This window comes from Lepidochelys kempii, chromosome 5, assembly GCF_965140265.1.
Source record: "Lepidochelys kempii isolate rLepKem1 chromosome 5, rLepKem1.hap2, whole genome shotgun sequence".
Classification (NCBI taxonomy): domain Eukaryota; kingdom Metazoa; phylum Chordata; order Testudines; family Cheloniidae; genus Lepidochelys; species Lepidochelys kempii.
In genome coordinates this window covers 98,433,979-98,446,590 of record NC_133260.1, presented here as the reverse complement: position 1 = coordinate 98,446,590, position 12,612 = coordinate 98,433,979, and the positions used below count along the sequence as shown (strand labels likewise).

General features: G+C 45.5%; 2 protein-coding genes across 2 annotated transcripts in view; both read left to right on the top strand.

Moving 5' to 3' along the window:
• TMC1 (transmembrane channel like 1) overlaps positions 1–12,411 on the top strand; it is a 90,228-nt gene extending 77,817 nt beyond the window's left edge. The window contains exons 16-20 of the mRNA XM_073346113.1: positions 719–958; positions 2,704–2,829; positions 10,494–10,572; positions 10,680–10,803; positions 11,910–12,411. Coding sequence (XP_073202214.1) covers positions 719–958; positions 2,704–2,829; positions 10,494–10,572; positions 10,680–10,803; positions 11,910–12,184 — 844 coding nt within the window. The 3' untranslated portion in view covers positions 12,185–12,411. The remainder of the gene's footprint in view (positions 1–718; positions 959–2,703; positions 2,830–10,493; positions 10,573–10,679; positions 10,804–11,909) is intronic.
• LOC140911730 (uncharacterized) lies at positions 4,823–6,429 on the top strand. The gene is made up of 2 exons (XM_073345391.1): positions 4,823–5,299; positions 5,888–6,429. Exons 1-2 carry the CDS (start codon positions 4,894–4,896, stop codon positions 6,427–6,429), a joined length of 948 nt encoding a protein of 315 aa, XP_073201492.1. The 5' UTR covers positions 4,823–4,893.
• Positions 12,412–12,612: the final 201 nt, after the last annotated feature.

Below are 12,612 nucleotides of genomic sequence, written 5' to 3'. Positions count from 1 at the left end.
CACCATCATAACAGAATAAGTGAAATAAATGTCAGCTCAGGAGACAGCAAAAATATTAATAAGACAATAGCAAATTAAATTAAGACCATGCTGGATTATGATAAAACAAGATACTCATCAAGCCTGCAAGAGATTATGGCGTAAAATGTTCGGGATTATCTGTTCTATAAATGAGTGACAATCTATCTGAAAAAAGAAAAGGAATACTTGTGGCACCTTAGAGACTAACCAATTTATTTGAGCATAAGCTTTCATGAGCTACAGTTCACCTCTGGTTAGTCTCTAAGGTGCCACAAGTACTCCTTTTCTTTTTGCGAATACAGACTAACACGGCTGTTACTCTGAAATCTATCTGAGTGTATTTGAAAACGAAAGAACCATTTAAAGAAGAAGAAAGTGAAAGGGGGAAATCAATAACAGTTTTCTGACTGGGTGCTTAAAATTCATTTGGAGAAAGAAAAGCAGGGGTGGGAGGTGGGGGAAGTCTTGAGACTTGGAAAGAGTTGATTTAGAGTATTTTAGCCATATGCCATGAAGTCAATGGAAGAAACAGAGCCAAGACCAATAAAAAGAGTTAAACAAGGTTTCATAAGCTACAAAACGGAGTGCATTGTGTGTGACTGCAAATCAAGAGGATAGGAAAGCCCAGGGTGGGTGAAGAGTTATGGTGTATCTAAGGCTGCAGAGTTTTACAGAGCACTTTCTTCTTTGTTTCTAGGATGGGTTCTTTTTACGCTCCATGCTTGCCAGCTATCAATGTGTTCCGTCTCCACACCTCGATGTATCTGCAATGCTGGGCTGTGATGTGCTGCAATGTCCCTCACGAGAGGGTCTTCAAAGCCTCTAGATCCAATAACTTCTACATGGCCATGCTGCTCTTTATTCTCTTCCTCTCTACTCTGCCTGCTGTGTACACTATTGTCTCTATCCCACCATCCTTTGACTGCGGCCCATTCAGGTCCTTCACATTTTATATCCATCTTAACAAATAGGTTATCTCATGGTATGACTACTGTACAGTGAATGACATAACTAACACGAACTTCCTTACTAAGTGGTGGCACTTTATAAACTATGCTAATTTTACTTGTGCATAGGACCATAATCTCTGAAGATGAATTAAATGTGAGAGAAATGATTAACTATTTAAAAAGTATTCACTAACTGGTGAGACAGAAATTCTTTTTTTAAAAAAGTTTCTTACTAGTGTGATCAAGTCTGAAATTATATGTAAGGAATAGAGAACCATTCTGTTAGAGATACATTCTCTACCTGCTTGAGATGATCTGTTAGAGTGTAGAATAGACTCATTGCTTGGGAGACAGAACATTTAGAATAGTACTGCAGAAAGGGATCTAGCAATAGCAGAGGGGAAGACTAGATGACTGAATAGGGCTTTTCCATCTCAAATTTCTGAGACTCTCTGCAGTACTTCAGGGAGTTAGATTCAGTAGCACTGTTATAATATATTTCTGGTGCTGTGAGTCATCCTCTGACATTCTCAGGAATGATGGAAAGAAAGGGTTGACAGCAATTATGTGTGTAAATCCATGCATATTGAAATAAGAATAAACAGTATCCCAGATAACGTGGCCTACATTTTCAAAAGGGACTAGTGATTGTGAGCACCTCAGTTTTCGGGTAGCCAGCTTGAAACACCTGAAAGGGAATTTTCAGAAGGTGCTGAACACCAACTCTTCACCAGTCTTTAAGGTGTCTCAGGTTAGGCATCCAGAATCACTAGTTGGTTTTGAAAAAGATGGCCTACATTCCCCTGCAGGTAGGTAGCGGCAGAGGGGGATATAGCTAAGAAGACATCTGCTCATCCGAGAACCAACTGATCCCACACCCTATTCTTCACCCTGTGCATTGCAGAAGTGAAATACCAGGGGAGAAATCTTCAACATCTCTGTTTGCCATTTAGTGTGACATATTACACTAGTAAGCAAGCAATAGTTAGACACAACATTTAGATTTTAAAATGTTTGAGTCTTTGATATCTGCTTGCAAAAATGTGTTAATGGAGTAAAAGGAGAAGAGCAGTAAAATGGAGATCTGGTTTCCAGTGAAGGGCTTGAAAAATTCATTAGTAAAGTGATCCCAGTGCATCTTCTAAAGGCACAGAAGTCTTGATGCCTTAGCTCTAAAAGTTCCTTTGGGTATAGGCAAATCATTCAGGAGATGTTTTCCAGTAGTGTGTCATATCACCATCATTATATGGGAGAAATGTATGAAATAATAGCAAATCTGCTGAGACACGAAACTGGCTGGATTTCACAGAACTGATACAAAGCAGGTGATACTGATTGACAATTTTCATTTAGTAAATCAGATCATAGAAGACATAAAGGGTGACATCTGGGGACTGGTCTCTGTAACTGCAATCCTGGACCTTGTGTAATTCAGGATTAGATAAACTAGAACAGCTTCAGTAAGATTTCCTCTGCCCCACTCCCCAAGGAATGAAGTTGCATGAACAAGCTACCACTGTTAACTTTTTCTGTGCTGCTTTAATATGTTAACATGTATAAAAAGTAATGTTTTTCTTAAAATCGGTTCAGTAAAGAGCATTTAAATAATGTGAATGACAATAACTTATTGTTGGGCCCATCTCTGGTCTGATAATATGTTGTATGTTGATACACAATGCTACACTGGCATTGGCAGGGTTTATGATACAGGGTTAATTTTTGTTTTTAACAGTGGGAAAACCAGAATGTTTGAGGTCATTTCAGAAACCTTGGAGAATGACTTCCCTTCCTGGTTTGGAAAAGTATTTAATTATGCTTCTAACCCTGGACTGATCCTGCCCTTCATATTGCTTATGGTGTAAGTACAGTATCTTAACTCTGATACTGTAGATAAAGCTTTCCTATGTGAATCTCTACCCAATTCCTTTCATGTCAAGCCTCCACCACCATAGTCCACTGGAAACACAGTCAAGTACAACACTGATTGCCTTGTGTTGAGGGCCTTGAAGTATTCATGACCCTTTTTCTTGATCATAATTAATGTGTAGTTGCACAAAGGGCAGGCTTCCCAATCTCTCTCTCTTGTTCAATGGCTTAATTTTTGTTTTGTTACCAAAACAACAAAAATAATTAAGAAGCAAAAAAACTATATGGGGTCCAAACCACAGCAAATTTAATCAGTCTTTTGGGCAGAACTGCACATCATAAAACCTAGCATGTTTAGTAGAGAACTCTCAGAAGTGCTATTCCCCTGATAAAGAGCTTTCTTTAAGCCTGTTTCTGGGCATCTTGGGTTTTAGTATAATAATAAAGAGGCTTGAAAAGCAGCAGAACTACCATCATTTTGCTAAACTAGGTGTGAGGTAAGAGTTGGGGGCATGTAGCAGAGAAGCCACATAGAGGGCTTCCAATCTAGATTCTTTGGCTAAAACGCCCGTGTAAGAGGTGTGCAGCAAGCCATGATTGCTACCTCCTTGTACTAGAAGTTCCCTGTCCAAAGTCAACTTTTCTGAGGCTTTGGACTACGAATGGACATTTGTCCATCAATCAGTCCTGAATAAGAATAATAATCCTGATATCTTTAATCCCAAGGGACTTTACAAAGGATCACTTTATAGGATCACTTAGTACACACAAAAATGCAGCTACCTCTTGGGTGAAATTCAGTCATGATTTAACAGAGCACAGTTATACTGCCAAATATTTTAGAACAGGAAGTGAAAAACAGTAAGTGTAATAGAAACTGCAGAAGGAACTTACACAGGCAGAATGCAATTTTGAGATGAAATGTGGCAAAGACTTGGTGACAATCATACCACATACAGAAAGACTCTCAATGAAGAATATGGGTAGCTCCCGTTGATTTCAAGGAGAGCAACTCATATTTTGCATTAGGTGACTGTGGCCCAAAACAAAGGCAAAGACAACACAAGGCAAACCAGAGACAACAAAATAGGGAGAAGATTAATCACTTATTTCAACCAGGAGCATGACACACTGTTAATGTCATTATAAAAACATCACATGGCTGGATATCCAGTTAGAGTTTCATTAGGTGAGAGTAGGGGGTGAAAGTGTGCTAATTTCTTATAGTTATTTAACAAAGAAAATTATGCCATGTATTTGTGATTTTGTGATCTGGAAGATTATGATTTAGAACAAAAAATCAACTAGTTTTCCATGTTTTTGCTTTTTGTCTTTGCTGTCACCACAGCACTTGAATTTGCCTATTGTTGTGCAAGTTTAAAGGATTTTATAAACAACTTTTGGTCATTTGAAAAACATATTATACATCTTTTACAAGTCAATTTTGCAGAACACCCATGTTATGGAAGAACAGCTGGATGGAACTGCCTCCTTAACTACCGTAACTGAAAGGAGGCTTCTTAGCCCTGGTCTACACTAGGACTTTAGATCGAATTTAGCAGCGTTAAATCGATTTAAACCTGCACCCGTCCACACAGTGAAGCCCTTTATTTCGACTTAAAGGGCTCTTAAAATCGATTTCCTTACTCCACCCCTGACAAGTGGATTAGCGCTTAAATCGACGTTCCCGGCTCGAATTTGGGGTACTGTGGACACAATTCGATGGTATTGGCCTCCGGGAGCTATCCCAGAGTGCTCCATTCTGACCGCTCTGGACAGCACTCTCAACTCAGATGCACTGGCCAGGTAGACAGGAAAAGAACCGCAAACTTTTGAATCTCATTTCCTGTTTGGCCAGCGTGGCAAGCTGCAGGTGACCATGCAGAGCTCATCAGCAGAGGTGACCATGATGGAGTCCCAGAATCGCAAAAGAGCTCCAGCATGGACTGAACGGGAGGTATGGGATCTGATCGCTGTATAGGGAGAGGAATCCGTGCTATCAGAACTCCGTTCCAGTTTTCGAAATGCCAAAACCTTTGTGAAAATCTCCCAGGGCATGAAGGACAGAGGCCATAACAGGGACCCGAAGCAGTGCCGCGTGAAACTGAAGGAGCTGAGGCAAGCCTACCAGAAAACCAGAGAGGCGAACAGCCGCTCTGGGTCAGAGCCCCAAACATGCCGCTTCTATGATGAGCTGCATGCCATTTTAGGGGGTTCAGCCACCACTACCCCAGCCGTGTTGTTTGACTCCTTCAATGGAGATGGAGGCAACACGGAAGCAGGTTTTGGGGACGAAGAAGATGATGATGATGAGGAGGTTGTAGATAGCTCACAGCAAGCAAGCGGAGAAACCGGTTTTCCCGACAGCCAGGAACTGTTTCTCACCCTAGACCTGGAGCCAGTACCCCCCGAACCCACCCAAGGCTGCCTCCTGGACCCAGCAGGCGGAGAAGGGACCTCTGGTGAGTGTACCTTTTAAAATGCTATACATGGTTTAAAAGCAAGCATGTGAAAGGATTACTTTGCCCTGGCATTTGCGGTTCTCCTAGATGTAGTCCTAAAGCCTTTGCAAAAGGTTTCTGGGGAGGGCAGCCTTATTTCGTCCTTCATGGTAGGACACTTTACCACTCCAGGCCAGTAACACGTACTCGGGAATCACTGTAGAACGAAGCATTGCAGTGTATGTTTGCTGGCATTCAACCAAAATCCGTTCTTTATCTCTCTGTGTTATCCTCAGGAGAGTGAGATATAATTCATGGTCACCTGGTTGAAATAGAGTGCTTTTCTTCAGGGGACACTCAGAGGAGCCCATTCCTGCTGGGCTGTTTGCCTGTGGCTAAACAGAAATGTTCCCCGCTGTTAGCCACAGGGAGGGGGGAAGGTTGAGGGGGTAGTCATGCGGTGGGAGGAGGCAAAATGCGACCTTGTAACGAAAGCACATGTGCTATGTATGTAATGTTAACAGCAAGGTTTACCCTGAAAGAGTGTACCCATTGTTCTATAAAATGTGTCTTTTTAAATACCGCTGTCCCTTTTTTTTTCTCCACCAGCTGCATGTGTTTCAATGATCACAGGATCTTCTCCTTCCCAGAGGCTAGTGAAGCTTAGAAAGAAAAAAAAACGCACTCGCGATGAAATGTTCTCCGAGCTCATGCTGTCCTCCCACACTGACAGAGCACAGACGAATGCGTGGAGGCAAATAATGTCAGAGTGCAGGAAAGCACAAAATGACCGGGAGGAGAGGTGGAGGGCTGAAGAGAGTAAGTGGCGGGCTGAAGAGAGTAAGTGGCGGGCTGAAGACAGGGCTGAAGCTCAAATGTGGCAGCAGCGTGATGAGAGGAGGCAGGATTCAATGCTGAGGCTGCTGGAGGACCAAACCAGTATGCTCCAGTGTATGGTTGAGCTGCAGCAAAGGCAGCTGGAGCACAGACTGCCACTGCTGCCCCTCTGTAACCAACCGCCCTCCTCCCCAAGTTCCATAGCCTCCACACCCAGACGCCCAAGAACGCGGTGGGGGGGCCTCCGGCAAACCAGCCACTCCACCACAGAGGATTGCCCAAAAAAAAGGCGGCTGTCATTCAATAAATTTTAAAGTTGTAAACTTTTAAAGTGCTGTGCTTAAAGTGCTGTGTGGCATTTTCCTTCCCTCCTCCACCACCCCTCCTGGGATACCTTGGTAGTCATCTCCCTATTTGTGTGATGAATGGATAACGAATGCATGACTGTGAAGCAGCAATGACTTTATTGCCTCTGCAAGCGGTGATTAAAGGGAGGAGGGGAGGGTGGTTAGCTTACAGGGAAGTAGAGTGAACCAAGGGGCGGGGGGTTTCATCAAGGAGAAACAAACAGAACTTTCACACCGTAGCCTGGCCAGTCATGAAACTGGTTTTCAAAGCTTCTCTGATGCGTACCGCGCCCTCCTGTGCTCTTCTAACTGCCCTGGTGTCTGGCTGCACGTAACCAGCAGCTAGGCGATTTGCCTCAGCCTCCCACCCCGCCATAAACGTCTCCCCCTTACTCTCACAGATATTGTGGAGCACACAGCAAGCAGTAATAACAGTGGGAATATTGGTTTCGCTGAGGTCTAAGCGAGTCAGTAAACTGCGCCAGCGCGCCTTTAAACGTCCAAATGCACATTCTACCACCATTCTGCACTTGCTCAGCCTGTAGTTGAACAGCTCCTGACTACTGTCCAGGCTGCCTGTGTACGGCTTCATGAGCCATGGCATTAAGGGGTAGGCTGGGTCCCCAAGGATACATATAGGCATTTCAACATCCCCAACAGTTATTTTCTGGTCTGGGAATAAAGTCCCTTCCTGCAGCTTTTGAAACAGACCAGAGTTCCTGAAGATGCGAGCATCATGCACCTTTCCCGGCCATCCCACGTTGATGTTGGTGAAACGTCCCTTGTGATCCACCAGAGCTTGCAGCACTATCGAAAAGTACCCCTTGCGGTTTATGTACTCGGCGGCTTGGTGCTCCGGTGCCAAGATAGGGATATGGGTTCCGTCTATAGCCCCACCACAGTTAGGGAATCCCATTGCAGCAAAGCCATCCACTATGACCTGCACATTTCCCAGGGTCACTACCCTTGATATCAGCAGATCTTTGATTGCGTGAGCTACTTGCATCACAGCAGCCCCCACAGTAGATTTGCCCACTCCAAATTGATTCCCAACTGACCAGTAGCTGTCTGGCGTTGCAAGCTTCCACAGGGCTATCGCCACTCGCTTCTCAACTGTGAGGGCTGCTCTCATCCTGGTATTCATGCGCTTCAGGGCAGGGGAAAGCAAGTCACAAAGTTCCATGAAAGTGCCCTTACGCATGCGAAAGTTTCGCAGCCACTGGGAATCGTCCCAGACCTGCAACACTATGCGGTCCCACCAGTCTGTGCTTGTTTCCCGAGCCCAGAATCGGCGTTCCACAGCATGAACCTGCCCCATTAGCACCATGATGCATGCATTGGCAGGGCCCATGCTTTCAGAGAAATCTGTGTCCGTGTCCTGATCACTCACGGGACCGCGCTGACGTCGCCTCCTCGCCCGGTATCGCGTTGCCATGTTCTGCTGCTGCATATACTGCTGGATAATGCGTGTGGTGGTTAATGTGCTCCTAATTGCCAAAATGAGCTCAGCGGCTTCCATGCTTGCCTTGGTATGGCGTCCGCACAGAAAAAAGGCGCGGAACGATTGTCTGCCGTTGCTCTGACGGAGGGAGGGGCGACTGACAACACGGCTTACAGGGTTGGCTTCAGGGAGCTAAAATCAACAAAGGGTGTGCCTGTACATCAAGGAGTATTTCAGGCAGGACTGCACGGAGGGTTCCAATAAGAAATCGTGCACCTAAGTTATCGTTGTTATTGGAACAAGGAGGTTAGCCTGGCCTCTGATTGATATATGGCTAGATTTACCTCGCTGCACCTTCTCTGTGAGTGACTGCAGTGTGATCTAGACAGGGGAGGAGGAAAATGAGTACAAAACAAATCTGGTCTATTTCTTGTTCTGACCCACTCCATCTATCTTTTACATCTTTGGCTGGCAGCAGACGGTGCAGAAGGACTGCATGCCATCCACATCTCATGGCTGCTTGGCAGAAGATGGTACAGTACGACTGCTAGCCATCTTCATCTCTTGCCTGCTTGGCATAAGATGGTACAATATGACTGCTAGCCATCTTCATCTCTTGCCTGCCTGGCATAAGATGGTACAATACGACTGCTAGCAATCCTCATCTCTTGCCTGCCTGACAGAAGATGGTACAGTACGACTGCTAGCAGTCCGTATCGCCTGCCCGCTCACCATAAGACGGTTCAATAGGACTGCAGGACTAAAGAGAATGACCTGCTCAAGTCACTCCAAATTTAGTCCCTGCGCCCATGTCTGCCCAGGCGCTCCCAGCCGACGTGGCCAGGAGCACCTCGGACACGACGAGGACGACTACCAATCGTATTGCACCATCTGCTGCCAGAAGGCAATGGGTTGCTGCTACTGTGCAGCAAAGCCGTACCGTGTCTGCCAGCACCCAGGAGACATAGGGTGACGGTTACCTGAGCTGGCTCCATGCTTGCCATGGTATGGTGTCTGCACAGGTAACTCATGAAAAAAGGCGCGAAACGATTGTCTGCCCTTGCTTTCACGGAGGGAGGGAGGGAACGGGGGCCGGACGACACGTACCCAGAACCACCCGCGACAATGTTTTAGCCCCATCAGAGTGCTCCATTGTGAGTGCTCTGGACAGCACTCTCAGATGCCCGATTGTTTGCCATTGCTCTGACGCTGGGAGGGGCGCTTACAGGGTTGGCTTCAGGGAGCTAAAATCAACAAAGGGGGTGGCTTTACATCAAGGAGTATTTCAGGCAGGACTTCACGGAGGGTTCCAATAAGAAATGGTGCACCTAAGTTATTGTCCTTATTGGAACAAGAAGGTTAGCCTGGCCTCTGATTGATACATGGCTAGATTTACCTCGCTGCACCTTCTCTGTAAGTGACTGCAGTGTGATCTAGAAGAATGAGTCCCCTAGACAGGGGAGGGGGGGAAGCAAATGAGTACAAAACAAATCTGGTCTATTTCTTGTTTTGATCCACTCCATCTATCTTTTACATCTTTGGCTGGCAGCAGACGGTGCAGAAGGACTGCATGCCATCCACATCTCATGGCTGCTCGGCAGAAGATGGTACAGTACGACTGCTAGCAGTCCGTATCGCCTGCCCGCTCACCATAAGACGGTTCAATAGGACTGACTGCAGGACTAAAGAGAATGACCTGCTCAAGTCACTCCAAATTTAGTCCCTGCACCCATGTCTGCCCAGGCGCTCCTGATCGACCTCACAGAGGCGACCAGGAGCACCTCAGACATGACGATGATGGCTACCAGTCGTACTGTACCGTCTGCTGCCACAAGGCAAGGGGTTGCTGCTACTGTGTAGCAATGCCGTACCGCGTCTGCCAGCACCCAGGAGACATAGGGTGACGGTTACCTGAGCGGGCTCCATGCTTGCCGTGGTATGGCGTCTGCACAGGTAACTCAGGAAAAAAGGCGCGAAATGATTGTCTGCCCTTGCTTTCACGGGGGGAGGGAGGGAACGGGGGCCTGACGATATGTACCCAGAACCACCCGCAACAATGTTTTAGCCCCATCAGGCATTGGGATCTCAACCCAGAATTCCAATGGGCAGCGGAGACTGCGGGAACTGTGGGATAGCTCCCCACAGTGCAACGCTCCAGAAGTCGACGCTTGCCTCGGTACTGTGGAAGCGCTCCGCCGAGTTAATCCACTTAATGCACTTAGAGCATTTTCTGTGGGGACACACACACTCGAATATATAAAACCGATTTCTAAAAAACCGACTTCTATAAATTCGACCTAATTTCGTAGTGTAGACATACCCTTAGATAGGGAAAGTTAATTTTTCAGTTGGGTTGTTCTGGGATCTCAGGTAGAGATGTATTTTCTTTCTCCTGTGAAGAAGCACATAACTGAACTGTCAAAACGTTAGTGTTAATAAGACAGGATAGTGGAATAAAAGCCACTCTTCATGTTAACACACTATAGAGGATAAGGACAACCTATTTATTGTTATGTGGCTTTATTAAGAATTGTGTTAGATTTTATAATTGTTACCTAACAAAATATATTCTTTTTCCTTTAAAATTTAGATTGAGTATCTATTATCTCAATGCTACATCCAAATCCTACAAGGAAGCTAACTTGGATCTCAAAAAGAAGCTACAAAGTGTAAGGATGCCATAAAGAGGGTAGAACTGTTACTTTTTATTGTTGTGAAACAGTAGAGAAATGGTTTAAGTAATTAAGGTATGTTTCCCTCTCTCCCCTTTGACCAGCAAGCTGAGGAAAACAAAAAGAGAAACAAACAAAAAGCACAGCAATCACGGGAGATGGAAGAAAACTCCCTTGAGGCTAAACCCAAGCAGCAAGGAAGCAAACAAGACTCTGCAGCAGATCAAGGTGCGACTGCTCTGAAGATGTCTGTATATTTGCTACCATCCCTCTACACTGTCTCAACTTCTTTACTTACTGTACAGTGACACCCTGAGAGGGACAGTCATGAAAATTAAACAGTGCAAATTAACCACAGTACAGAAGCTTGCAGTCACCAGGTTAATCTTTATGGCATTGGTCTTTCTCCTTCCCTTATAAGAAATATTAGTCTCATTCAGTAACAATCCAGAACCCTACAGTAGTAACAAACTGCAAGCTGTATTACTTTGGACTGTTAGGCCCCAATCCAGCAAAGCTCTTAAGCAGGTTCTTAATGTTAGTGGGACTATTTGCACACTTAAAAACTAAGCATGTGCATAAGTGTTTTGCTAGACTGAAGTTTTACTGCAGAATACTATAGTAATTTTTATATTGGAATATTGAGGGCCAGGTTGTGGCTTTTAAGTCCAGGCTCCTGCAAGGGGGGTGGGGGCTGGGGGGCGCAGCAAGGCCATGATGTAGTAGGAATCTTCAGGAAGAATTCTGGCTCAGTCAGCCTAGGCATGGTCCCGGGCTGCGTATGTGGCAGCCCTACCTGCCTTAAAGAGGGAGTGGTGTGCTCTCCCCTCTGCACTCAGGCACTACTGTCCTCATTGTCCATGCCGCAAAACAAGCACACCATTTGGCATGATTGGCAGCAGGAGAAGTCAGGGCTGGAATGTTAGGGAGGTTGTAGGTCAGGAATGAGGCATTTCAGCAGAGCTATGTGGGGAATTCCAAGCGCATCCTGCCGAAATTGGCCGGTTTTATAATGAAATTGCTGAGTTTTGCCATCTCTCTCACACTGCCCTCACTCCTCCAGTAGCCCTAGAAACTGCCTCCACTTACTTGGTGCTGCCTTCTGTAGAGGTGGGGGCTTCTACATTCCTTACCTCAGGTCTTGGAGGATGGGAAGGGCTGACTGGAAAACTTCAGGGGAGAGCTGCTGGACCACTCCCCATAACCTCCCTCTAAGAGATGGGGTTGGCAGAGCCTGCTGGTGCTCCTACAGTCTGCGGCTGACATGCCGCAGCACTGCTCTAACAGGTAATCTCTGTTCTATGACTCAGTTTGGTTTTCTAAATACATTTTAGGTGCCCAGAAAGGACGAGGTGACAAAGAGTCTAAGAAAAAGACCAGCCATCAACAGGAAGCAAGCCCCTCCCAGCAGCACAGACCTGGCCCAAATGCTCATTATTCCTTGCATGGCAGAGGAGGAAGCCTTGCTCCGCCCTCACACATAGCTGTGACTCGACCACCAGTGCCAAGAGGATATGGCATGCCCGGCTACTCCCCCAGAAATCCACGCTTTGAAGGTTTTCCTGGAGGACACCCAAGAATGCCGAGGGGCACTCCTAACTATAGATAATAGTAAAAGTGAGCTACAGGATTAAATGGTACAATCCTGGCAAAAACAATGGCCCTGATCCAGCCAACAAACGAGGTGTCCCATTGATTTCAATGCGACTCCTCCTGTGCATGAAGTTGCTCAGTGTGCCTAAGTATTTTCAGGATTGGGGGCTTCAGTACCAATATCTAACAGAAACCACTGCATTAGTCTTATTGTTCATTTGAATGTCTTGGAAGGATATATGTTGTCATGAGTGTCAAAGTGTTTCTAAGTATATAAATATTTATGATAAGAATGAAAATGTTAGTTTATTCTTGCATAAGTTTCTCAGTGTGTTTCTGTAGCATCTCATTGTTACTTCATTTATTTTTAAAACCACAGGCAATTGTCAATATAATTGTTTGGAAATTATATCTGAGTTAGTTTTACTTAAGCAGTGCATACAG

Coding starts and splice junctions, on each gene's coding strand:
- LOC140911730 (XM_073345391.1), top strand. CDS start 4,894: ATGAAGGACAGAGGCCATAACAGGGACCCGAAGCAGTGCCGCGTGAAA. Junction 5,300..5,887: donor AGGCGGAGAAGGGACCTCTG/GTGAGTGTACCT, acceptor TTTCTCCACCAG/CTGCATGTGTTTCAATGATC.